Raw genomic sequence first — 23395 nt, forward strand, 5'->3', positions numbered from 1 at the left:
TATTTGACGGGACTTGGTCCTAACAGAGGCAATTTTATTACCCTAAATGTCCTGGAAACCCGGTTGTCTCTGGCATTAGAAGACTCAAGGCTCTGGCATTCCCGGATGGTCCTGGGTAGCTAGTCCTGGCATGCTTCTGCAAGTGGCTGTGACATGAGTCACAGGGGGCAGTCTCTAGTGAGGCTGACCATGAGGGAGGCACAGAAGAGAAAGGCTGCCTCTTCCTCCACCTCGGGGGTGAGAGGCCAGCAGGCTGGGGATGGCCACTGGGTCCCCTGGAGTTTGTGGTGGGGACTAAGGAGTCAGCATCAACAGGGAAAGGGGTGAACCCAGAGCGGACAGGTCAGGCCAGGACAGGACCCATCAGAAATGTCCCTGGTGTTGACTGCTGGGCAGGGCCTGTGATATCAAAACCAGATATTGCCTTAGGATGAAAAGAATATGCTGGGTTCTTCCTCACAATCCTTTTCATTTAGGTAAAGGGGTAATGAGGTCTAGATGCATAATTTTTTCCCTTTGTGAAAGTCTTCTCTTTCATTCAATGAGGAAGCCTCAGGCATACTCTTGTAGTGGTTTATTGATGTCACAGACAAAGCATACTTTATTTTTATTTGACTTGGCCAATGAAAATGTTCTATACAAGGCAAACACTTCATCATGAAATATTTAAATTAAAAATAAATAAGTTAGCTGCATCCTACAGAAATCTCCAGCTGCCACATACAAATAGAGGGCATTAGTTATAAATTAAATAATTTAAAATAAATAGTCTTAGGATACTCTGCTTGATTGGGCCAGCATAAATCACCTGTTTGCTCCCTAACTTTGCTCTGGGTCCCATTATCTATACCGGGTAAGACTATTAGACAGTCCCTTGAGACTAGGCCCTCATTGAAAGACCACTTGATACCCAAATCTCCAAAGCGTGTTCTGATGCAAGGACTGAGTTTGCAGAATCTAAAACGGTTGAAGAGCAGAGATCAGCAAGGTAAAAGCCTAGAAGCCGAGGCCTCTTATCCCCTCATGCCTTCTCATGGTTCACCTGGAAATATGCAAATAGTAACTTAGCAAAAAGCAGCACACGGCCACAGAGCAGCAACATATGAAGAGCAAGCAGTTGAGTCTGAGATAGTAATGTGGCCAAATTCTTCTTTGTACCAAGACATGGCAATTTCCAAACTAGTCATACCGTTAAATTTCACCATGGAGTGTCAGGCTCTATCAAGTGAGTTGGATTCATTTAAACTTCCGAATGAGAAAACAAGCCTTATGGTGGCAGAGTTGAGGTCACAGGTGACAATACACAAGGCATAATGCCACTGAGCCCCTCCATAGGCAGGCATTACTAATTGATCACGGCTCTCCTTCATCTCAGATTCCATCTCCACACAGAACTCCCAGCAGCCTCTGCCAATAAACTATGGTTAGCATTTGAGATCAAAATAATTTACTAACTTTGGTCCATCCCTATGTTCTGAACTATTCTCTGTGAAGGAGTAGATATAACACAGGAATTGAAGCCTGATACCCATATGATTAGGTGCCTTCAGACTAATTATTTAACTGCTGTAAACTGGTGTCTGTTAAATGGGCAAGGCCAGCTAACTGAGAGTTGTTAGAAATATTGGGATAATGTAGGTAAAATGCTCAGTATCATGTTTGGCATATAGTAGGCATTTAATAAATGATAGCTATCATTATCGTATTATCTTTTTAAGGCTATTGATGTTGACAGTGGAATTGATGATGACATTTCCATTGAAGGAAGGAAAACATCATATTATATATTAGGTTGAACTATATGAAATTGATAACAAATTGTTTTTGATCTATAAACATGGCAATTTTTTTGGTTCTACCTAATGCATAATGATGTATTTCATTCAAATCACTTACTTATTCCAACTTTATCAAATTTTTCCCTTCAAAGATTACCCCCAAAGACATATGCTTACCCCTCAAAACCTTCTTCAAATCAGCTGCTAGAATAAGCAAAGCAAGGAGTCTGGTGGAGAAGCTGAAGACCTAGTATCTAGTTCCACTGTCTAGTATCTAGTTATACCACTCCTTAAGGCCTGGCTCTCGCATCTGTAGATCAGGAACAATTGTGCTTTCTGTAACAGGGATTTTGAGAAGATAAGAGATAATGGATTTTAACTTTCAAAAGTTACAATCATTATACCAAAGCAAGATATTAATACCACTAGACTATACCATTTCAGAAAACATTAGCATTTAACATTTAATTTTTAATCATGTTTTTCTATAGAAAAACTGCATGTAAAAGACTAGAGAATTCATGCAATTGTGTCAAATGGTCATCAAAACCCATCTTGACCATACTCTCAATCGGATACTTGAACTACTAAGTAAATATGTAGTGCTCGGTCATTAAAAATTGTACCTTGTCAAGATGAAATAAATGTGATAACAGGGATAGTAAGAACCATTGTGTTTACAAGTGCCTCAAACATCAAACTCTTCCATTTATACTAGAAATCACATACATTAGAATAACTCACAATGAAGATGGAAGAACCACCTGCTTCCTTTCTTTGGAGGTCTTTAAAATGGGATGGAAAAAATTGATTTTGGTGTGGCTTTCCTTAAAGATACGGATATAAACTTATGACCTCCCAAAGTCACTTTCAGACCAGTGGCTTTAGCGGCTCTAAGAAGGAACTGTTTTCTTTTGCCTTCAAGGGAAGTTCCTTTTCTGCATCCTAAGCCAGAGTGATGGGTTAGTAAGGGCGATGATGTGTTCAGACCAGCTACAAGCAGAGGTGGATGTGGTTTCATTCCAATCCAGTTTTCTCCCTCTGTGCAGTGAACTTTGGCCAATGCAGGGCACCCGGGGAGGCGCACCCTTAGTCGGCCTCAAAGGCGCTGTTGGTAGCTCCCACATATTCAGACTTCTTCTTGTGTCTCATCCATATTTTCCGGAGGATGCTGGGGACACTGCAGGAAGCACTTCCTGTCAGTGGTAGGGAGGCTTCCGCTCCCTGGGGAACGGTTGGATACTCTTCAGTCATCTTCTTGAGATGTCTGGATCTAAAGAAAAGCCAGGGGTGGGTGGGGAGGCAGTCACTCTACTGAGCCAGACTTTTAATTTTTGCCCAGGAGAAGAGTAGCTAGAGTTCTTACCTCTCCTGTGCTCATTCATCCTGTGAACAGGAGGGAGGGACCCTGCTGGGACCCATGCAGGAATGGCTCCCCCTGGGGGATGCTCATATGGGGTGAGGGAAGGAGGTGGCGCTGGGCACACTGGTTCATGGACCTCCAGTTCTGCTCTTGTCCAAGTCCCACTTTTCCACCCCTCCCACCTCTACATGAACAACCTCACTGGAAAGGGCAAATGTTCCAAAGCATTGGCGAGTGAAAGAGCCTGAACCCTTTCTGTATAACCTCAGGCAAGTGACTTAACCTCAATCAGCCTCAGTTTCCTCTTGTGCAATATGGGGGTCATTTCATTTAACTCCTGGGGCTTCTGTGAGGAGGAAAATGAGATCATCAAGCATCTGGCACACTGTAGGCCTCAATAAATGCTCCTTTTTCTCCTCACTTTCTGCCCTTAGGTGAAAGAAGTGGCCTTAGTTTTTAATAGCCAAGGTCCAGGAACAAATTAAAATGAGAATGACTGAGCTTAGAGAGAAAGGAGCCATTCAGAGTCCTTTGCAATGCAGCTGTGAGGATGGGAACTATTGGTCTCTGTTGAGCCATAGTCGGTTTTCCAGCAGTCAGCAACAGCTACAAGAATTTAATAAAATCCAAACGATGTTCTTACTTTTCTCCAATTAGGTCCAGCATGTTGAGTGATGTGGTTTTTTGTAATTCTTTCTATTGGGTTGTCGGAAAAGTCATGGCGTATATTTTCTATGTTTTTTGTTGCAAAAATGCATCATGACTTTTCCGACAGCCCAATAGCTGGCTTTGTTTCATCTAGAAGGGCTTCACATTGGCCTCTTCCTCCTTGGACTCCCAAAGCTTTCAACATGTGCACCACTTGGGTCCATATTTTAGCCCGTGGGCCCTCATACGTGCACATCAATGCATTCCCAAGTATGTGTCTTTCCAACTAGTAGTGGATTGTAAGTTTCTTGAAAAATGATAGCAACGATTTGTGGTAAGCTCTTCACACATTACCTCATTCAGTTCTCACAGTACCTCTCAACAGGGGTACCATTATCCCCCCCTTTTTTTAAAAAAATAAATGAGGACATAGAGGTCTGACTAACTTGCCTGAAGTCAAAGCAAGGCAGTGGCAGTGCCAGGGAAGCAAGCAGAACCACTTGTCTGCCACCTGCACGATGGAAGACAGTGGTAAGGGCATACCCGGACATGGTGAATTGAGTTAAGGCCCCTGCCTCTATCTTCTTAGTGCTCCATAAAATGCTTGGGGATTGCCCACCCCTGCTACTCTAGCTGCCAGCTCTGCACCAGAGGTAACAGTGACATGGGGCTGATGAATTTGGTTTGAAACCTTTGTATCTTACGTACTTCTTTACCTTTGGGCAGAGGCCCTGAACCTAATTCAGAAGACATTTCTGACCCCGTTGTGCCTACAGGGGGCTCTGAATATGGCCTGTGATTACATTTATCTAATTAACCAAGAATCCTCCAAAGGACACTTATTTAAGACTAGAGAGTGGTGTTAATGAAGTGGAAACCATCAAAAACATTTTGGCTTAATCCTGGGGAAACAGTTGATGAAGCACTACAGACTCAGGGTTATTGCCCTCATTAAGAGGTAATTTGCAGCTGGCATGGATTTTGTGTTAGCGTCTTGAGAGTCTGAGGCCACCTGTTACTCTTCTGCGCAGGACCCGAGCAGGTGGGGAGCCCTGCAGGCAGCCGGGCTGGGAGGCACCAGCACTTACCCTCTTGTCAGAACAGTTCTGTTCTCTGAGCCTGTGACTGCTGCCTCCAGGACAGTGGCGGGGGCTTTCACGGAGATCCGGGCCACAGGAGGAATCTGGGTTGTATGAAAGGGGAAGAGAATGTGAGGCTGTAGCCATGGTCCCAACTCTGGCAGTGACTAGAGCCATTTAAAAGGCAGATGGCTAAATTGAACCACCACCCACCTAGGGCATCAGACTCCCCTGGAGGGCTTGTTAACACCGTGCTAGGCCTGCCCTTGTATCCATGCAGTAGGTCTGATGTGGGCCTGCGAATTTTCATTTCTATCAAGTTCCTAGGTGCTGCTAGTCCTGGGACCCCACTTTGAGAACCATGAACCATCAACCTCAATAAACTTGAGATAGAGCAACTCTGTCTTACCTGAGAACTCTGTCCCCCTCAGACTCCCACTACCTGTGTCCCCTTTGTTGTTAAACCCTGCAGATTTTTGCTTTGAAATACTGCCTAGATTGCATCCTCTCCATTTCCTCTGCTGTGGTCTTCACAGCCGGTCACCTGGGACCTTTGTTTCCCATCAGACCCCCCTCATACCCCAGGCTCCTCCTGGGTCTGCAGGGCCTCCCCACTGCGGGGCAGATTCGACAGCCTGCTCTTCTAGGTTCCTCAGAACCGGCTTCTCCGCCTTTATCTATGCAGCTCCGCCTTCTGTTATCCGCCCCCCCCCCAGGGTGCCCGCAGTTCCAGTCCCAGCAGGGCTGGCCCTGCCTTTCCTACTGCTCATGGCCAGCTCTGCATCCTCACTCGGCTTTTCCTTCCCTCTCTGGATTGAGCCTCATCTTTGCCTGCCCCTAGGGGCCACTTCCTCCAGGAAGCCTGCCCTCAGGCTGGAGGCCCAAGTTGATTTCTCTGTCCTCACGTCCCCAGAGCACTGCGTACTTTTGTGACACGTTTTAGCATCCCAATTCTATCTTCTTACGGTTCTCTCCTTGTTTCATATCCTTTTCCAATTTCCTAGTTCCCGGAAGGGCAGCATGGTGTGTGGCGGGACCTGGGACTTGACACCTTTGGTTGCCCTCCTCAGCTCTAGTAAAGGACGTGGTGAATGCTTAAGAAACATGCCCTAAAGTGAAAAGCAACTGATGGCCCAACCTGGGCTAAGTCCAGAGTTTGCTCAGTCAGTGGACATACGCTATGCTTTGTTCTTCCACCCCAAGGCCCGTTGAAGGCTTAAGGTCACTATATTCCTGGAATTGCTGGGGAATTCCAGGTTGAGGACACCATGATTCACCTCTCTCTTCTCTCCTGAGCTGGCCCGATGTTGTGAACAGAGTTACTGTGCCACCTTGTGGCCTCTCCGGAGCTCTTCCTCCCCATCGTCCACCAGGAAGAACACACACCCAGCCCTTCCCCACTGTCCTTAGTCTCATCCCCTCCGGTGCACTTCAGTGCTAATCAGAGTTAGCTGTCCAGGCTCTGCTAAGCTGTAGGACCCCAGCCCTATCATCTCAGGCCAAGAGGAAAGGGTTAGTCATGCTGCCTGGGTCAGTCTTCTGCATTATTAATGCTCCCCACCCTACCCCATTCTAACTCACTATGGCCTCCAAGCTACAGCTACCTTTCTGCCAAGGGCAGTGTCTGAGCCCAGCGCCGGGCCTGAGGGCCGGCGATCCAAGGCTGCGAGCCCCGCCTCCCATTAGCCTCAGTCTTCCACGGGCTCAACTGAGGGCAGCTGTTGGAGCTGCTACAACCTTCCCTCTGTGGCAATGGCCCAGCCATCCTCAGTTTCCCCGGAGTACCAGCTTGGCACAGGGGGCTCCTGACAAGACAGCTTGTCCCATCCCTGCCCTTTGTGTGCTTTTCCTAGGACAGGCGTGACCTAGAGGAGACACGTGGGTTACATTTCCTGCCCAGACTAGGAGTGCAGTGCTGCCATCTTGGTCTGCTTTGTCCCATAAAGACGAGGGAGGGGCTGGCCTGGCTCAGACAACCTCTCAGAGCTCTTCTAGGTCTCACATGGCGTGAGCCACGAGTCTTGAGGGCTGAAGCTCCCAGAACCCAGGGCGTCTGAGCTAACCTCACCTCCAGCCAAGGCCCCACCCCTCCTGTACTACCCAGAGGGTACCCACAGTCATGCCCAGAGGGGGTTAAGGAAATGTTTTGGTTTTTTTTCAGGGTGATGCTGAGCTAGACCTGAATACATGCCACCTAATCCCCCTTCAGGGAAAGACAAGCTGCCTCTCTATGGGAGTGAGGGCAACAGATATCTTCTCAGCTCCCTCAGGTATGTTTCAGCTGCAGGGGGTCACCTTGCCCAGGGTCATGGCCTCCTGGGGCAGCCCCCATGCTGTGATGAGAAAACAACGAGGAAACATAAAGGCTTGGCCATTTGGGCCCGACTTGGGACAAGCTGGATGGGTACACTTGCCCCAGAGCTTCTGCCAGGAAGGACTATGTGGCAGTGCCCAAGCCTGCAGCCCTTCTCCCGTGACAGGTGTTGATCCCTAATGTACATCTCATACCCCACACCCCCAATCTCAGGGTCGGCTTTCAGAGAACCTGAGTAGGAGCAGATACCCTCTGGGGCGTCCCATCCTGAGATGCCTGGTGTTTTGTGTTTTCACAATGCTTGAGACCCTTACATCTCTTTTCCCACTGGGAATTAGGCGTTTCCACCTGGCAGGGGGCCAGCCATAGAAACACGTCTTTCCCCCCATGTTGGAGATGTCCGCTAGGTAACACCTTCTTCTGTTTGCCTAAGAGCTGAATTTCTGGCAAAAAAGGCAGCAGCAGTCGCTCGTGTGATGCAAGCTGACAGACCAGAAGCAAAGAGCCCTCAGGCGCCTTTTCTATTGTCCCTGGGCCTGGAGCAAGGCACAGTCTCTAATCAGGGCTTCCAAGTGCAACACATGCAACTAACCAGGCTTCCGTTACTTACCAAAGACTTTCCATAGGCTCGACTCCCACACAGATTTGATGATTTGGGTTCAGCAATGCCCACTGCAAAGGTGAATGGAGGAAACATCATTGTGTGACTCTGTGTTCTTGCTGCCTTCCCATGGTTCTCTATCAATGATCTTCTTAGCCAATCAATCACAAGCAGGGAATTTCTAAAGGCCTTGTACCAGGCAGCGAAATCAGGCAGTAGGGTCAGGCAGTGGGGCAACTGCCGCGTGGGTCGCCAGCACCACTGGTGCTCTTCTGGGGGGGTGGAGGAGAGGGGACAGAACTAAGGTCTAATAGGATCACATGTGTGGAAGCGTTTAGAGCTGTGTCTGTGGGCAGGAGGTGCTCAGAGAATGCACCCTCAGCTCTTCCTTCCTGCCTAAGGCTCCAGGTCATGAGCTTATCAGGAGTTAAGTCTTTACGGCTTGGATCGAGTACTTAGCCTGCTGTTCCTGGGCACCCCTCTATGAAAACGAGCAGGGAAGCCTCGCCTGCAGTGGGAAGCACAGCGTCACTATGTGGAAAGATTGGAGCCTTTCAGAGTCCTGAGACATTGGCTACCTGAGCGGTATGTGAGAACCTTCTTCCTATGCCTTTATGCCCGCAGCCCAACCTACTTCTGAGTCATTTCTACCTTGAAGCTTGCGGCTGCTGAGAATCTAGGGGTTGAACTACAGGTGGGGGAAAGTTGGCTTTTAATATAGTCCTCTCCTGGGGCAGATGTTCCAGGACGAGCCCCATCCTAACACACTACAGCACATAGAAATAAAACACCCCCGCCCCCAGGAGATTATTGCAACGCCAATGAAGTGCAGTTACAAGATTACCGGGATCAAACCATAGTATACAGTATTCTGGCATAAGTAATAATAGCAGCTCATATATGTTTTGAGTATTTACTGTGTCAAACACTGTGTTGAGTGTAAAATACATAAACCTTGTCTGATTTAATCCTCACCACAACCCTAACAGGTAGATATCATAATATGGAATAGTCCCCATTTTCTAGATGAGGAAATGGAGGCTTTAGAAGTCCATAACAATTAGGATGAAGCCAGGTAAGGGGGCTCTCAAGAAGGATAAACTGCCCTCTTTGGTCTTGCAGGGCTGGGGAAACTTGACCCTGGGGGCCTTCTACAGCAGTCTGGGAGGAGTTAGCCCGATGGAGGGACACAGGGTGCAATCCGCACAGAGAACAGTGTCAGCGAAGGCCCAGGGAAACAGATTATAAGGGAGTAGTCACAGAATTCCACAGCAGCTCAGGGTTGCTTTATGTATGGACTGGCAGGGACAGGAGTGTCACAGGAGTTGGCCCTGGAGAGGTCAGCAGAGGATAGTTCCTGGAGGGCCCTGGGCGTGGTCTGGAGGGTGGCCGGAGGTGGGAGGACACAATGTTTAAAGTAGAGGGATGGCAGATGCTCACTTCTGCTCTAGAAGGACCCTCTGGTAGCCTCGTGGTGTGTTTGAGGGGGACTGGTGGCTGAGGAGCAGGGTTGGCTCCTACGCACAAGGCATGATGAAGGGAGATTGTGTCCAGGTAGCCCGAGGCAGGTGCCAAGAGGGAGAGAGGAGACATATCTAGGAGCTGACATGGTCAGTGTTTAGTGTGTGATGTGATGGATGGAGTGGGGCGTGGGGGAGAAAAGGGGGCGTTAAGGAAAACATCCCAGCAGCTTGCTAGAAAGATGGATAGTGGTCCCTGCTGAGAAAGGAAGAGAGGTTTGAAGGAGGAAGATGAGTTCTGTTTGAACAAGTTGATTCTGAGGTGCCTGTGGACACCTTGGTGGAGAGGTTCTCCCAGGCCCAGGAGGTGGGATGTTCCCTTTCCAGGCACCTGAGTTTCACCTGCTCAAGGCCTCATGGTGAGTTTCTCAGCTGGGCCTCTGCCTTCAGAGTCCCCGCAATTTTCAAGATTCCTCAGAGAATCTTTCTCTCATGTGAGAAGGCTAGAGCATCCAGGAGCCTTCTCCTGTAGCTCAGAAAAGAAACAAGTTCCCAGATCTGAGATCCTGGAGACACACATCCTTCCAGAGGGCGGATGGAAGACTTGATGCTCAGGGCTGGTGCCAAGCCCTTCCTGTGAAGAGCACTAGGGTCTGACTTTGGCTCAGAAACCCTCCCTTTCTCCCACCCGCTCTGGAATCTATCAGATTCGGAGAGCTGAAGGTTGAATCAGTGCCCAGCTCAATCTTTTTCTTTTTTTCCCTAAACCTGACTAGCACATTTCCTGCATGAGCTGACTGTCACACGTTGGGCAGATTCTCTCTATTTCATAACTTACTGTTCTTCTCTTTCAGAATAAAAGATTGACTTGAGCAGGGCAAGCTACTTAGAAAGATAGAAAAGTGGCCCATAAAACAAGACAGTTGGGAAGACAGTATTCTCCATCGGGAAGAGGCATTAGCTAGGAAATCAGGAGGTCTGAGATTTAACCTCAGCTCTGTAGCTAATGAGCTGTGTGACCTTGGGTAGGTCACAGTTTCCATGGCTTCAGTTTCCTCTTCTGTAAGTTGGTAGGGGATGGGTGCAGCAGATCAGAGGTTCTCTACCTTCAGTAGGCATTAGAATCAATGTGTGTGTGGGGGGGTTAAAACACAGATTGCTGGGCCCCACCCCAGAATTTCTGATTTAATAGGTCTTGGGTGAGACCCAAAACTTGCATTTCCAACATGTTCCCAGGTGATTCTGCTGCTCTGGGGACCCCACGCTGAGAACCACCCATTAGATCATCTTTAAAGCCTTACTAATCGATTGTTGTCCTCAGACCAACATCATCAGCAGCATCTGGAAGCTTATTAGAAATATAAAATCTGGGGCCCTACTCAGTCTTACTGAATTAGTATCTGCATAAAAACAAGATCCTCAGGTGATTCTTTTGCACATTAAAATTTGAGAAACATGGCTCTAAATTCACTTTATGATTTTGTAGTGAAGATAAATATTCTCTTCTCTTTCTGCACACATGTACCCACCCACCCACCTATATATAGACACAGAAAAAAATTTATCTCCTCTTAATTTGCAAGGCAGATTGTGGTTTCCCTAATGCTTTCACTCTCCGTACATATGTGTACATGTAATCACTTAACTAAAGAATATAGCTTGATTTATGCATTCTTATTTGGAGGATCATAAAAACAGGATCAGGGGGTTAGTGATCAAAGAAACCTTGGAGATGCAGTCTAGATCTGCGAAGGAGAAAAGATGGATGGTTGAAAGGACATACTCAATGGAGTCTTGTTTCAGTTCTTGTAACACACAGAATTGTTGACAAAAGCTTTGAGAAGGACATCCTAGACTTTCTATTGTGTATTTTTGAAGTTAAAATATGAATAATTTTAGGGTGTGGGCATAACAGAAATAACCCAAACCAGCAATAAAACACAAACTACCAGCACAGGCTTCAGTGGGCTAGATGAAGACACTTGTTTAACTGCTTAGGGTGGAAGCCATTTTTAAAAATAGTGTGGAAGGTAAGATTATACTGTTTCTAGCTTTAGAAACAAATTGGTCCCAAAGTTCTTTGTTATAGCTTGTTTGAAATAGCCTAAGTCATTCAAATTTCAAATGGTGAGATTTTCAAAATGGCAGTTTATGAAGAGCCTGTATAATTACACACACACACACACACACACTGCCTGTAAAATAAATAATGTAGGCTTTGTCTGCTTCCAGTCACGTCTACACTTGTCTATATCAGAAACATAAAGATTTTCATCTCCTGAATGCAGCAGTTCTTCCTGTGGAGCAAGATGGCAGATGAAAACATCTTTGCTCATCACACACACCCAGAAGCAAGTGTTTTCTAGATAAAAGATGTTATGTGGGGCTGCTGTAGGTAGGGCCCCAGAGCAGATGCATACCGAGCTGGTAGAGCATGTATTTGGGAAAAGCTAGTTCCCACGCCACAGGTGTTCCACTCACCTGGTGTGACTGAGGTCGACAGAGAGGACCATGATGCAGCCAGACAAAACACAAGCTATTGTAGGATGCAGACACTGAGGCTGCTGCTCTAAGCGTGTCATTGTCCCCCAAGGAGGTACTGGGAACACGGGTGCACATACCGGGTCTGGCAGGGGTCTTGGCAGGGTGGGGTCCCTGCTGCCACGGGCTTTGGAGCCGGCCCGACCTGCGGCCCTCGCCGTCCCGGCGGTCGCCGCGGAGTGGCAGCAGCTCCAGGGGTCGGGGCGGATAGCGGTCCGATTCGATCACCACCTGCAGGGAGGAGGAAGGACAGTCAGCTTGTTCCTGTCCCTGGATCTAGGGATCCACGATTCAGGCCAGGACTGCAGCTTTCCAGATGGATCTTGTGCTGACAGCGATGTTTTGGAGCCACCTTACTCCAGTAAATGCCAGGGAGCAGTGAGAAGACTTGAGTAAACTGGCCAGAAACAGTTAACCGTTTTATTGAACTTGAGACAATGTCCAATGGTGCCATGGTGCAGGAAGATGAAGGTTCTGGGGGTTCCTCACCAGCAGTCCCTTCACGGAATCAGGATCCTGGGCCATCAGCTCAAAAATTGGGGCTGGTTATCTGCACCCCGGCCTGACATGGTCTGACAATAGGACTGGCTGTTTGAAACGAGGATAGTCCTGGAAATCCGAGTCATACCATTTTTGCAGCTGAGTGGACACTTTTGTTCATGCAGAGGACAGATTTTTTGGGGGCTCTAACAGAGGGAGAGGTCTGGGGCCCAACTGATTCCCAGATTTTAAAAAAGAAAGACGCTGCTGGCAAGTCCCCTGAATGCTCACGTTTCCTCCACCTTGTGGAATGCCTGTGTCCGGTGGAGCTGGGAGATGCGCTTCCCTATGTGTGGTGCGGTAAGCGGAAACCCTGGTAAACCAGAACACAGCACTAAATGCTAAGTCATTTTCAGCAAGGATCACCTGCTGAATGGGTGTGTTTGGGGAGTATGGTAAGGGGAAATACCCCTTTTGTCAGGGCCCACCAAAATGGGCCTTAGAAATTATAATAAAAATACTTCAATCACTGAAATAAATGCAAACATTTGAGACAAATAAGTCTTTTATCTTAATATTGGGAGTGACAAAGGGAATCTTAGCAGTTTTTGGCTCACATTCTGCATATTTTTATACCTATCCAGGACACTGGGGCCATTCATTCTGAATTTTGTCACTCCTTTAAAGCTCGTTGGAACCTCCAATACTCCATGGCAACTTCTCTGGGGTTTGCATTTAACCCTTTGCTTGCTTGCTGGTTTCTTCCTTCTGCAGACATCCTGCGAGGGCACGTTCTGTGCCAGCTCCTGAGCACACGATGCATCTGTGAGTGAGATGGACCCATCTCAGCCCTACAGTCTAGCCTTTGAAAGATCCCCCTCACTTGTCCCATATAACAATCATATTTTGGAGGCTGTGAAGCAAAAAAGACTGAATTTTAAAATATCATAATAGGGTGCTATTTCATGGAATGGAGAAAAATTGGATCTTTAATCAATATTGTTGGAATCAATGTCAGGTCACTGGGGTGAATCAATCCCTGTCCATACTTCTCACACCAAAATGAAAAAAAAAATCCACAGGCCCAAACATTAGAATATGGCTCAATCAAACATGTGTTGCTGGGGGCTGGCCCAGTGGCTCAGTTGGTAAGAGTGCAAGCTCTGAACAGCAGGGCTGCCAGTTTGATTCCTACATGCGCCGGTAAGCTGCGCCCTCTACATCTAAGATTGTGAACAACAGCTTGACCTGGAGCTAGGTTGCCGTGAGTGGCCATTGACGGCGTAGGCTGCAATGGGGTGCAGTGGACCGTGAGCGGCCATCCAATGGCCGGCAACCAACTGCCTCAGCTGAGAAGAGCGCAATGATCATAATACTAACATGGGCCAGTGAAGCCTGTGTCCTCCACAACTAGACTGAAGAACAAAAGGACAGCAACTTGTCTGTTCACCTTCCCCGATTCCCCGACAGTTCTCCTCCCCTAATTCCCCAACAGTTTCCCTCCTCCAATTCCCCAATTAAAAAAAAATGTGTTACTTATAATGGGAAATTATCCCTATGTATATAGAACTCTTACAAATTCATAAAGAGGACAAAATAGAAAAATGGGGCAAAAATATGATCTGGCAATTGACAATACAAATACAAATGGCCAATAAACATGAAAAGATGCTGAACAACATTCATAATTAAATAAATGCAGATTAAAACAGCAACTTTTTCACCCTCTCCTATCAGATAACTTGTTTGGGTTCAGGTGAACCTGGGTTCAACCCCCAGTTTTGACACTTTGTGATTATGCGGGAAGGGGCTATCCTTGTCTGCCCTTGCTGTATCGGAGCTACTCTTTCTTTTTTTTTTTTTTTACATTAAAAATAATTTGCTTTATTAATGTAAATACAAGTTCACAAAGAGTCTAAATAAAGCACGCCAAACCACCTGTAGGATCCATGCACAAAATACAGATAACAAGCATTTAAGAAGCATTCTGGTTATTCTGATATAATGACCTTAGAGCCGTTGAGCTATTCTTATAATGGTGGTGGCATCAGGTGGATCAGGGTGTCAATGAAATTGCCTGAGAATCCAAGGAGGAAAAATAAGCCAGTGAGAGTGTCTGAAGAAGAAACAGTGTCTGGGTTCAGAGAAAAAGTGGGATTTAGAGGGAGACCACAGAGAAACAGGAAATGGTAACATTAAGGATGGTTCAGAGAGGAAAGGAATATTTGTAAAGGAAGGAACCTGACATCCACATAGTAGTCCAGGGAGTGAGAATAGGCACAGATATAATAAGAATTTCAGGACAAAGAAAGCCATAAACATTGATACATGAGAACAGTTGCAAAATGTGAATCATTTTCTCGGGAACTCAAAGGGAAGCCAAGAGCCAGTTGGATGAAGAAACAAGAGATCAGAGCCAATTCATTCTTCTTTGGGACTCCCTTCTCGATCTTAGGTGGACTAAGACACCTTCCCTGTTCTTTCTAATTTGAATAATCTGTAGCTGGAGCTGAATTTTTTAAGCAAAGAATGAGTCAGGCTGTGAGGGGAAATCAGAAATTCAGAGGAGAGCTCAAAAGCCAGAGGGCATTATGAAACTCTCACCTGAAGGAAGATTGCATATTTGAAGACAAGACTCTAGCTTGTGATTTTTAAAAATATTTTTTATGAAAAGCAATTTTTATATGTATTCATATACTTGAGTTGTTTTTCTTTCCCTCTGGGTAAAAATATTTTAAACAGGGAAGTCATAAACATAGCAGTCTTTCTCAAAAATTTCCACTTCCAGGAAATCTGAGAGCATGGTTCTACAGTGCCCGGCTGAAGTCAAATATGCCAGGAGGCTGTGCCCCATGTTTGGTGGCTTTGTGTATTTCGTGTTGATGTGGCTTTAGCTCCACCACTGAGGGTTGTCTACTTTGTTCAGGTTCTAAGTCCCCTGAAAACTTTCTTCCCTAAAACCCTATTTAACGACTAGAAAGTATAGTAATCTAGTTTCCATTTAAAAAGGTTTTTAGGGGCTGGCCAAGTGGCTCAGTTGGTTAGGAGTTAGCTTAAGAGTGCAAGCTCTAAGCAATGGGGCCGCCGGTTCGATTCCCACATTGGCCAGTGACACTGCGCCTGAGCTGAGATGCCCCTGAGCTGTCAACAGGTGGAAGGATGGCTCAGCTGGTGAGAGCATGTGCTCCTAACAACAAGACTGCCTGTTCGATGGTGGTCTATGCCTGCCTGCAACTAAGACTGAACTTGGCACCTTGAGCTGAGCTGCCACAGATGGCTCAGTAGACAGAGGGTGCACTCTTAACAACAAGGCTGCTGGTTCAACTCCCGCATGGGATGGTGGCTACACCTGCAACTAAGATTGAACACAGCACCTTGAGCTTAGAGGCCATGAGCTGCTGACGGGCAGCCAGATGGCAACTGGCGCCCTCCACAACTAAGATTGAAGAACAACAACTTGGCTGGTCCCCTTCCCCAATTCCCCAACACTGTTCCCCTCCCCCAACTCCCCAATTAAAAGAATAAATAAATAAAAGTAAAAAATAAATAAGTAAAAAGTTTTTGTAACCACTGTTCTGTCCTTATAAAACTAGTAGGTATTGGTATACGAGGTGATTCAGACAGGAAAATTGTTTAAGGTTAGAAATTCAAGGCAAGAACTTGGCTGAGAACTCAATATTCCTAATTACTAAGGTATTGTCCCTGAGTCATGCATGATTTGTGGCTCCTTCAAATCCTGAGGAATGCCAAACTCAAGTCCTTGACCGAAAGGTCTGTTGTGAAACTTTTCTTAAACTCTAAATTACCTACAAACTACTGCTTCCCTTTCCATTTTTGGTAACACCCACTGCTCCTTAAAAGTCAGGAGCATTGGGGCACCCCAGTTGGGACCCCTTCTTGTTTTGAGAGCTGTTACTTTCTGCTCTAATAAAACTATCCTCTGCTGTAAATTTTAAAAAAAACAAGAAAAAAAAAAGTCAGGAGCATTTTCCTTCTACACCGTGGCTTAAGTTTCCAGGGACTATAAGAAAAATAAGAATTTCTTGCCCTACAACAAAGACATTTTCCATCCATTGAAAGCCCTTTTCTTTCTTAATATATAAAATATTCTCAAAAGCTTTTTTAGAAAGACACACAACTAACAGGAAAAAATGGGCAAAAGACATGAGTAAGGAACCCATAAAATAAAAATTTTAAAAAATAACAAAATCTATGAAAAGATGAAGAATGATATCAATAAATAAAGACAAATTAAAACAATAAGATGTTTTCATTTATCAGATTGTCAAATATGAACAACATTGGCGCAGGTATTCTGGTAAAGATGCTTTTAAAACACAGCTGCTAAGAATTTGGCAATGGCTATAAAATGTGTTCAATGTTCATATCCTTTGAGCATTTCCTTTCTTTTTTTTAGATTGAGATATAATTGACATATAGCATTGTGTAAGTTTAAGGAGTATATGTGTTGATTTGATGACTCAGATTTTTCATATCTATGAATTTATCCTCAAAAACATTTGCATAAGAGCATAAAAAATATGTTCAAGAGTACTTCTTGTGGCGTTGTTTTAGTAGAAAATAATGGGAAAACCCCATTTATTGATGATTTGGTTAAATAATTAATCTAGGAAACTTCAGATTTGGTTTGGGTAAAAAATTATAGTCCAGTCATACAATGGCATACTATGCAGCCTCTATAAGGGATGGGGTGGCTCCAATGTGTTAATTGGCATGTAAAGATGTTCAAGATTTATTTTTCAGTGAATAAAGCAAATTTCAAAACGATATGTTATCAGGCAATAAAGCATAATAATTATGTTAGTATATGAGAAATTTTCACTTAAACATGCCAGTGCGTATTGAATGTGTCAGGCTGTAGACTAAGGACTTTACAGGTATTAGATTATTTACTCCTTCCAGTGGTTCTTGAGATACGTGCTCTTTTTATCCCCATTTTAATACTAAGGTAGTTGAGTCCAGAATGGGTGGGCAACTTGCCCAAAGTCACATAGCTAGAAATGGATAGAGCTGGGATTTAAGCCCAGGAAGTTCGACTCTTAAGTCTACACACTTAACTACTATGTTCTACTAGCTTCTTAGGATTTATTAATACTATATTTTATATCTTTGTAATGATTCATATTTTATAATGGGCACATACTGCTCTGGATATTAAAAAAGTAATAAATGTACATAAGAACAACATTGACTAAAACTCCATTTCATCCGAAGGACACTTAAAGAAATTTTTTTTTTTAATGAAGGATAGGGTTTTAAAAATTGAGATACTTAGAAAATCAACGAAAAACTGTGATAGAACTAGAAACTCCAGTATGACCAAGAGGAAACAATTAATAGTTAAAACAAACCTTTCAAATTAAAGTACAAAGATGTATTAACAGCTTTTACATAAAGAAATCTGGAACTAAAATGAGAAATTCACAGCATCATTAGACTCTAAATACACATAAACTAATTTTAAGGTAATGCGTGTGCTTTTAAAGTAGCAAAAATAAAGTGAAAGCCAATGTTGGTGGGTTGGAAGTAAATGGGAAGGCATTGCTGGAAGGAAACCTGACAATTGTTCAGAATTCCTGGTCATATACGACAAAACTGTAAGCAGAAACCATGTTTTTAAATCACTTAATTCTGCACAGGTAGCCCAGTGTTTCTTACACATAACAGGAATGTAAACATTTGATAGATGGATGGATGGATGGATGAAACTATTCTTATCCTCTTACTTGTTAATTCTGCTTTGAAGGCCTAGGCACCAAAGAATTAATCCCAAAGTATAGTACCTTGTACAAATAAATTCATTGCACTGACTTTAGAATAGTGAAGAAAGATGGAACATTTCAAGTGCCAACAACAGGAGAACATCTAGGTCAGAGATGCTATACCCACATCATGGACTTTGTTTAAGTAAGAAAAAAAGAGTATATATCGAATGAGATTTACTTTCTGTGTCTGAGGAAAACAGCCGAGTAGGGAGGTCCAATTCAGGGATGAATGCTCTCTGGTTGACATTTGCTAATTATTTTGGTCAAGTGGAGGATGGAGAATGTTACAACATGGGACATAGGAAACCTTCCTGTTTATTGGGAGCAGAGGAGGGAGAGAGAGTGAAAAAGTTAGACAACGCTTTTTTAAATAAAGTCAATCAAAGAGATCAAAACGGAAGTTTCCTTACATTCTTGGCCAAGAGGTGTTGAGAGCTTTTGACTCTTCTTCTGGCTGGACTGGACACTGCAAAGAGAGATCAAGGAATGGTTTTAGAGAACATCTGTGAGTGTGATGTAGCTACAGTAACAAAACAGAGAAGGTTCAAACTGGAGTGGGGCAGGGTACATTGGAGGAAGGCAGGGTGCCATTGCAATTTCAGATGTGACTTAGTTGAGCGCACGAAAGCTCACTGAAGCATTATTCACGATAGCTAAAAGGTGGAAACAACCCAAATGTCCATCAACAGATGAACGGATAATCAAACAAAATGTGTTATATACAGTCAATAGAATATTATTCAGCCATCAGAAGGAACAGAATTCTGATACATGCTGCAACATGAATGAACCTTGAAGACGTTAAGTGAAGTGAAAAGAGCCAGACATAAAAGAACAAATATTGTATGGGTCCACTTGTATGAGATACCTAGAGTAGTCGAATTTATAGGAACAGAATGTGGAATAGAGGCTACCAAGGGCTGGTGGGAAGAAAGAGATGGGGACAAAGTTCCTGTTGGGGATGATGAAAAAGTACTGGAAATGGATAGTGGTGATGGCTGCCCAACAATGTACTTAATGCTACAGTACCGTACACTTAAAAAAATGGTTAAATGGTAAATTTTACATTATGTGTATTTTACCACAAAAACAAAGAAACTTAAAAAATCATTTAACCATTAACAAATGTTACTCGGTTGGGAAAAGGTGTGCAATTGGTAGCAAATGGAGAAGACACCCAGGCACCTCTTTTCCACTTTGTTACCAGAATGATTTATTTGGAACGGAAATCCCCTGGTGTCACTGCCCTGCCTAGATGTCACCTATCAGATGAGTGAAGAGTTCGAGGTTATTTCCTGCAGAGCGCCTGCAGCCATCACACCAGTTGTCTAGTGTCTAGCGCTCTGGTTAACAGCCAGGGCTCCCCATCCCTTTCACTTGGGTGTGCATCTGAACTTGACCACTTGCAAGTTATGTGACTTGGGCAAATTACTCACCCTCTCTAAGCCTCACTTTCCTCATCTTTAAGTCAGGGGTAATAATAGCACCTACCTCAGAGGGCTGTGGCAAGGATGACATGAGCTAATCTTTACAAAGCCCTTGACCCAGCACCGGGCAAAGAGTAAGTTCCCAGAATTAGTGGTGGTTACTATGATGTTCCTCTTTCTCTGCAAGATGAAGGCTGGTGAAAGGAATAGGCGATAACTTCTGGAGTCTGTAACATTCCATTAGAATTTCTCTTTCTGAAGTTTTCTCCATGTCCTCTTGCTGTTCCTTGATTCTCCTCGCCAGCCTCTCCCCACTGTTGTTTATCCCTAAGTGAATTATTTTGAATGCTGTGGTACTCTTCACCTCAGAATTAAACCTACTCTTGGTGTGCCTCAGGAAGTAGCTTCTGGTATAACTTCTTGGTAAAACCACAGCTTTTATTTTTTGTGTTTATTGTCAATTGTGTCTATGGAATCTTTCCTTTAAAGGTTTCTCTTCCTCTAGAAAGTAAAAGTACACACTTGTCCTCAGTTACAGACTTGATCTATGTCCTGTGCCTTTAAAATACATAAGAAGCACTGTAACATTTGCTGTGGCCATACTTTTGTGAGATATTAAGATGGCTCAGCCAAAAAAAATATATAGTTACATAGGTTGAACCCAATGCGTGTGTGTGTGTGTGTGTGTGTGTACATGTGTGTTGGAAAGAGGGATATAACACAACAATAATAAATGTAATACTGGCTCCCAATGAGCTTTACTAGGCAGATGGCTTATTTGCCTTCTCTCTCTCATTTACTCCTCACAGCAATTCTGTGAGGTAGGTGCTCTTCTTCATTAACTCCATTTTATAGATGGAGGTACTGAGGGTTGGAGTCACAGAGCTGAAGGTGGAATAAGGCCTGTGCTCTTAAGCATTAGGCCACGCTGCCCCTGTGACTGAACTTGTGGTTGGAAAATGTTTTGTTCGTTGCACATTGACTAAACATGGCTAACCAGGGACGACTATAACCCTAGTTAGATAAAATCAAACCAACCTATATTTTTGCAGTTAGGGAATGCGAGGATGTAATAAAGAGTTACCAATCTCTCTCAAGTGGTGACGTAGGAAAGCTAGTACCACCTTCTCTCACTGAGAGCTCTTTGGTGGCTTTGCAGAAAGCAAGACGGGGCAAACCAAGAAGGAAGAGGTGGACCTCTTCTTTTTCTGGTTTCATATAAACTGCAAATACTCCTTTTCTAGAGAACAACTTTCTGAGCAGTGAAATGTCCATGAATACTGATGAATACCAGGAGGTGGCCATGAATGAAAATGGTAAGAAAGGAATAGAGGATTATATATTTGTCTTTGACTGAACATATTCATTGCTCCTAAAATGGAATAAAAACAGAAATCACTTTGTAAGTGATGTATTTCATGGTGCTTATTACATGCCAGCTACTGTTCTAGAAGCTTTCCATATTTTATCTATACCTCACTTTCCCTCATTATAACCCTGGGAGGTGAGTTCTAGTTCTCCCTTTTGCAAAAGTGGAAACTCAGGCCCAGACTGGTTAAGTAGCCTGCCCAAGGTCACACAGAGCAGAAGTGGTGGCAGTCTGGGGAGCACTATGCTAAGCACATGGCCTCAAAGGGTTTGTTTTGAATAATTTTATCCCGGTGAAGTGTGACATTGCTCCTGAATTGCATTGTACATTTTCCATTGAAAAGAACTGTTTTTTTCCTCTAAAATTTTTTTTAAAGGGGGTGGGAGGGGGAGCGGGGGAAGGGGGGTTGAGGGGAGTGGGTGGTGGGTGGTGGTGGAGATGACAGAAAATCAGCATATTTTAACATTTTCATAGTTGCTTCCAATTTGTTTCCTTCTCATATAAAATACATAAAAAAGGAGAGGGCCGGTTTAGATCCCTTTTCTACCCTCCCCTAATTCTACTGCCCTTCCCCCCCCTTGCTCCACCCCACCTCAGGGCTACCAAGATCACTAATTTTATCTGTATCTTTCCAACCTATGTTTTCATACTTTTCTCTAGATATGTATCAATAGTATTATTTTGTATTTCCAAATTTAATGATTGTTATCATACATACATAATTTTCAGCCTGCTTTTTTTTTCCACTCAACATTCTGCTTTGAGATCTCTGTCCACACACGTACCTGTCCATTCCTATGGAATGTTCTATAGTATGATGACATCACATTTTACCCCTTTCCTTCTTCAAGGACGTTCAGGTCCTCTTCAGTTTTGCCCTCACAGAATCAATGCCACCATGAGCATCCACATGGAAGGGTATTTACCCAGAAGTGGGACTTCTGGGTCAGGGGTTCAGCCTTGACTTTCTGGGTACGTTTCAGAGTTCCCAGAGAGAGTTCCAGCTCCTGCACGTGGGCAGACTGTTAGCTCTTTTCTTTCTCTCTCTCTGGCAATAGATGTCTAAAGCTTAATTTATGTTCTGCTCGCTGTCTTTTTGTGGCCAGGCTGAGTCTCTCCCTTCCCCCCTGTGCAATGGCCCTGTCGGTGGCTGACACTGGAAAAAGAAAGGAATTGTTTGCACAGGGGGTCACAACACCAGCAAACACCCAGCCCCCTTCATTCAAGTCTGACAATGAGACCAGGGCTAAGCCACAGGCCGGGTCCCAGCAACACAGGGGCTGCACGGTGAAAACAGAGGCGGCAGAAGAGAGGGCGAGCTTTGGAGGGGACAAGGGGACGGTCCAGTCACCAGACACCTGCGGTCATCTGAGCCCTTATCCTAAGCCCTTCTTGGGACTTGACACCATTCACCTCGGAACACAAGGACTGACAAAGTCACACTTTTTAGTGGCACTAGGTCCAGGTTACTTTTGGGAGCGTGGCCCTGAGGTCTGGGTAGAGGCCAGCCCGGGTCAGGGCATTCATTATTCGACCACTTCATTGGACTTTGGGCCACCGCGGGGAGTGTTTCTCCTCACATTTCATGGCACAGTTAGAAACCAGACTTTTGAGGCGTCTGGTTCTCGTTTCAGAGCCCACTTGCTCCCTGGAGAAGATGAAAGAACCTATCTCACTGCCCTGGGAATTTTGTTTTCACATCTGTTTGCGCCAACAATGGCTTGCTGTCACTTGCATTTCGGCGATTTGGGCTGCAGTACTGAATTAAGTGAAACGGAATATTTAACTGCCTTCGTTTCCTCCTTGATGGATTGTTTCTCAACGACTGAGATTTATCCACGTGCCTCCTTTTCAGATACAACAACAACAACAACAACAAATAGCATCAAAACAGAGAAGCATCAGGGCTCAGAGACCTGAGGGGAAACGGTAGTAAAACAGCACGTGATTGTCCTCACCCCCCCCCCCCCCCTCCCGCAGAAGGTGCCCGGTTAACGAATAGTCAAGGGCGATTTTACTCACCCTTGGAAGGAATCACAGTGGTGAAAACTTCTATATTTTCGTCGCTGCAGCTGTAAATCTGATGCATCGTTTCAGCCTTCTCTCCCCCAAAGTGCCTGGGAACCGGAGGTCTCTCTCTGAACCCCCCTGGTCGCGAGGTTTCCTAATCCAGTGTGGCACAGGGAATCATTGTATCATTGTGCAGGTCCACAAAAGACAGGCTGGTGCTGTGATCTCATCTCATTCCAGTCTTCGCTGCAACATTTTCTAATCCCATCTGTCTTTTCTTTTCTTTTCTTTCTTTTTTTTTTTTTATGAATCCTATTACTGCAAACCTTTGATTGAGCCTGGAGACTTCAGCCCCCTCCCAGCCAGGATGTATTTAACATTTTTATTTTGCCGTGTCTGCCGCAGTGAATTTGGAAGTCTTTTGTGAAGTGATGAAGTGAAATCGCCTACTCGGTTAGCGCCAAGCTTGGCTGGAGAATTTCACCGAGAAGGAAACGTGATGCTTTTTTTTCTTTTCTTTTTTTTTTTTTTTTTACCCC

General features: G+C 44.7%; 1 protein-coding gene across 1 annotated transcript; it reads right to left on the reverse strand.

The window, feature by feature from the left end:
• Positions 1 to 570: 570 nt before the first annotated feature.
• On the reverse strand, positions 571 to 23330 carry VXN (vexin). The gene is made up of 6 exons (XM_019632682.1): positions 22869 to 23330; positions 18461 to 18516; positions 11865 to 12015; positions 7793 to 7854; positions 4878 to 4972; positions 571 to 3051 (listed from the first exon to the last, which is right to left on the reverse strand). The coding sequence occupies exons 1-6, from the start codon at positions 22933 to 22935 to the stop codon at positions 2868 to 2870; spliced, it is 615 nt and encodes a 204-aa protein (XP_019488227.1). The 5' UTR covers positions 22936 to 23330; the 3' UTR covers positions 571 to 2867.
• Between the last annotated feature and the right edge of the window lie 65 nt (positions 23331 to 23395).

The sequence above is a fragment of the Hipposideros armiger genome, unplaced genomic scaffold (assembly GCF_001890085.2).
Source record: "Hipposideros armiger isolate ML-2016 unplaced genomic scaffold, ASM189008v1 scaffold_1164, whole genome shotgun sequence".
Lineage (NCBI taxonomy): Eukaryota > Metazoa > Chordata > Mammalia > Chiroptera > Hipposideridae > Hipposideros > Hipposideros armiger.

Coding starts and splice junctions, on each gene's coding strand:
- VXN (XM_019632682.1), bottom strand. CDS start 22,935: ATGCATCAGATTTACAGCTGCAGCGACGAAAATATAGAAGTTTTCACC. Junction 12,016..18,460: donor AACACCTCTTGGCCAAGAAT/GTAAGGAAACTT, acceptor TCCTCCCTGCAG/GTGGTGATCGAATCGGACCG. Junction 3,052..4,877: donor AGAACTGTTCTGACAAGAGG/GTAAGTGCTGGT, acceptor GCTTTTCTTTAG/ATCCAGACATCTCAAGAAGA.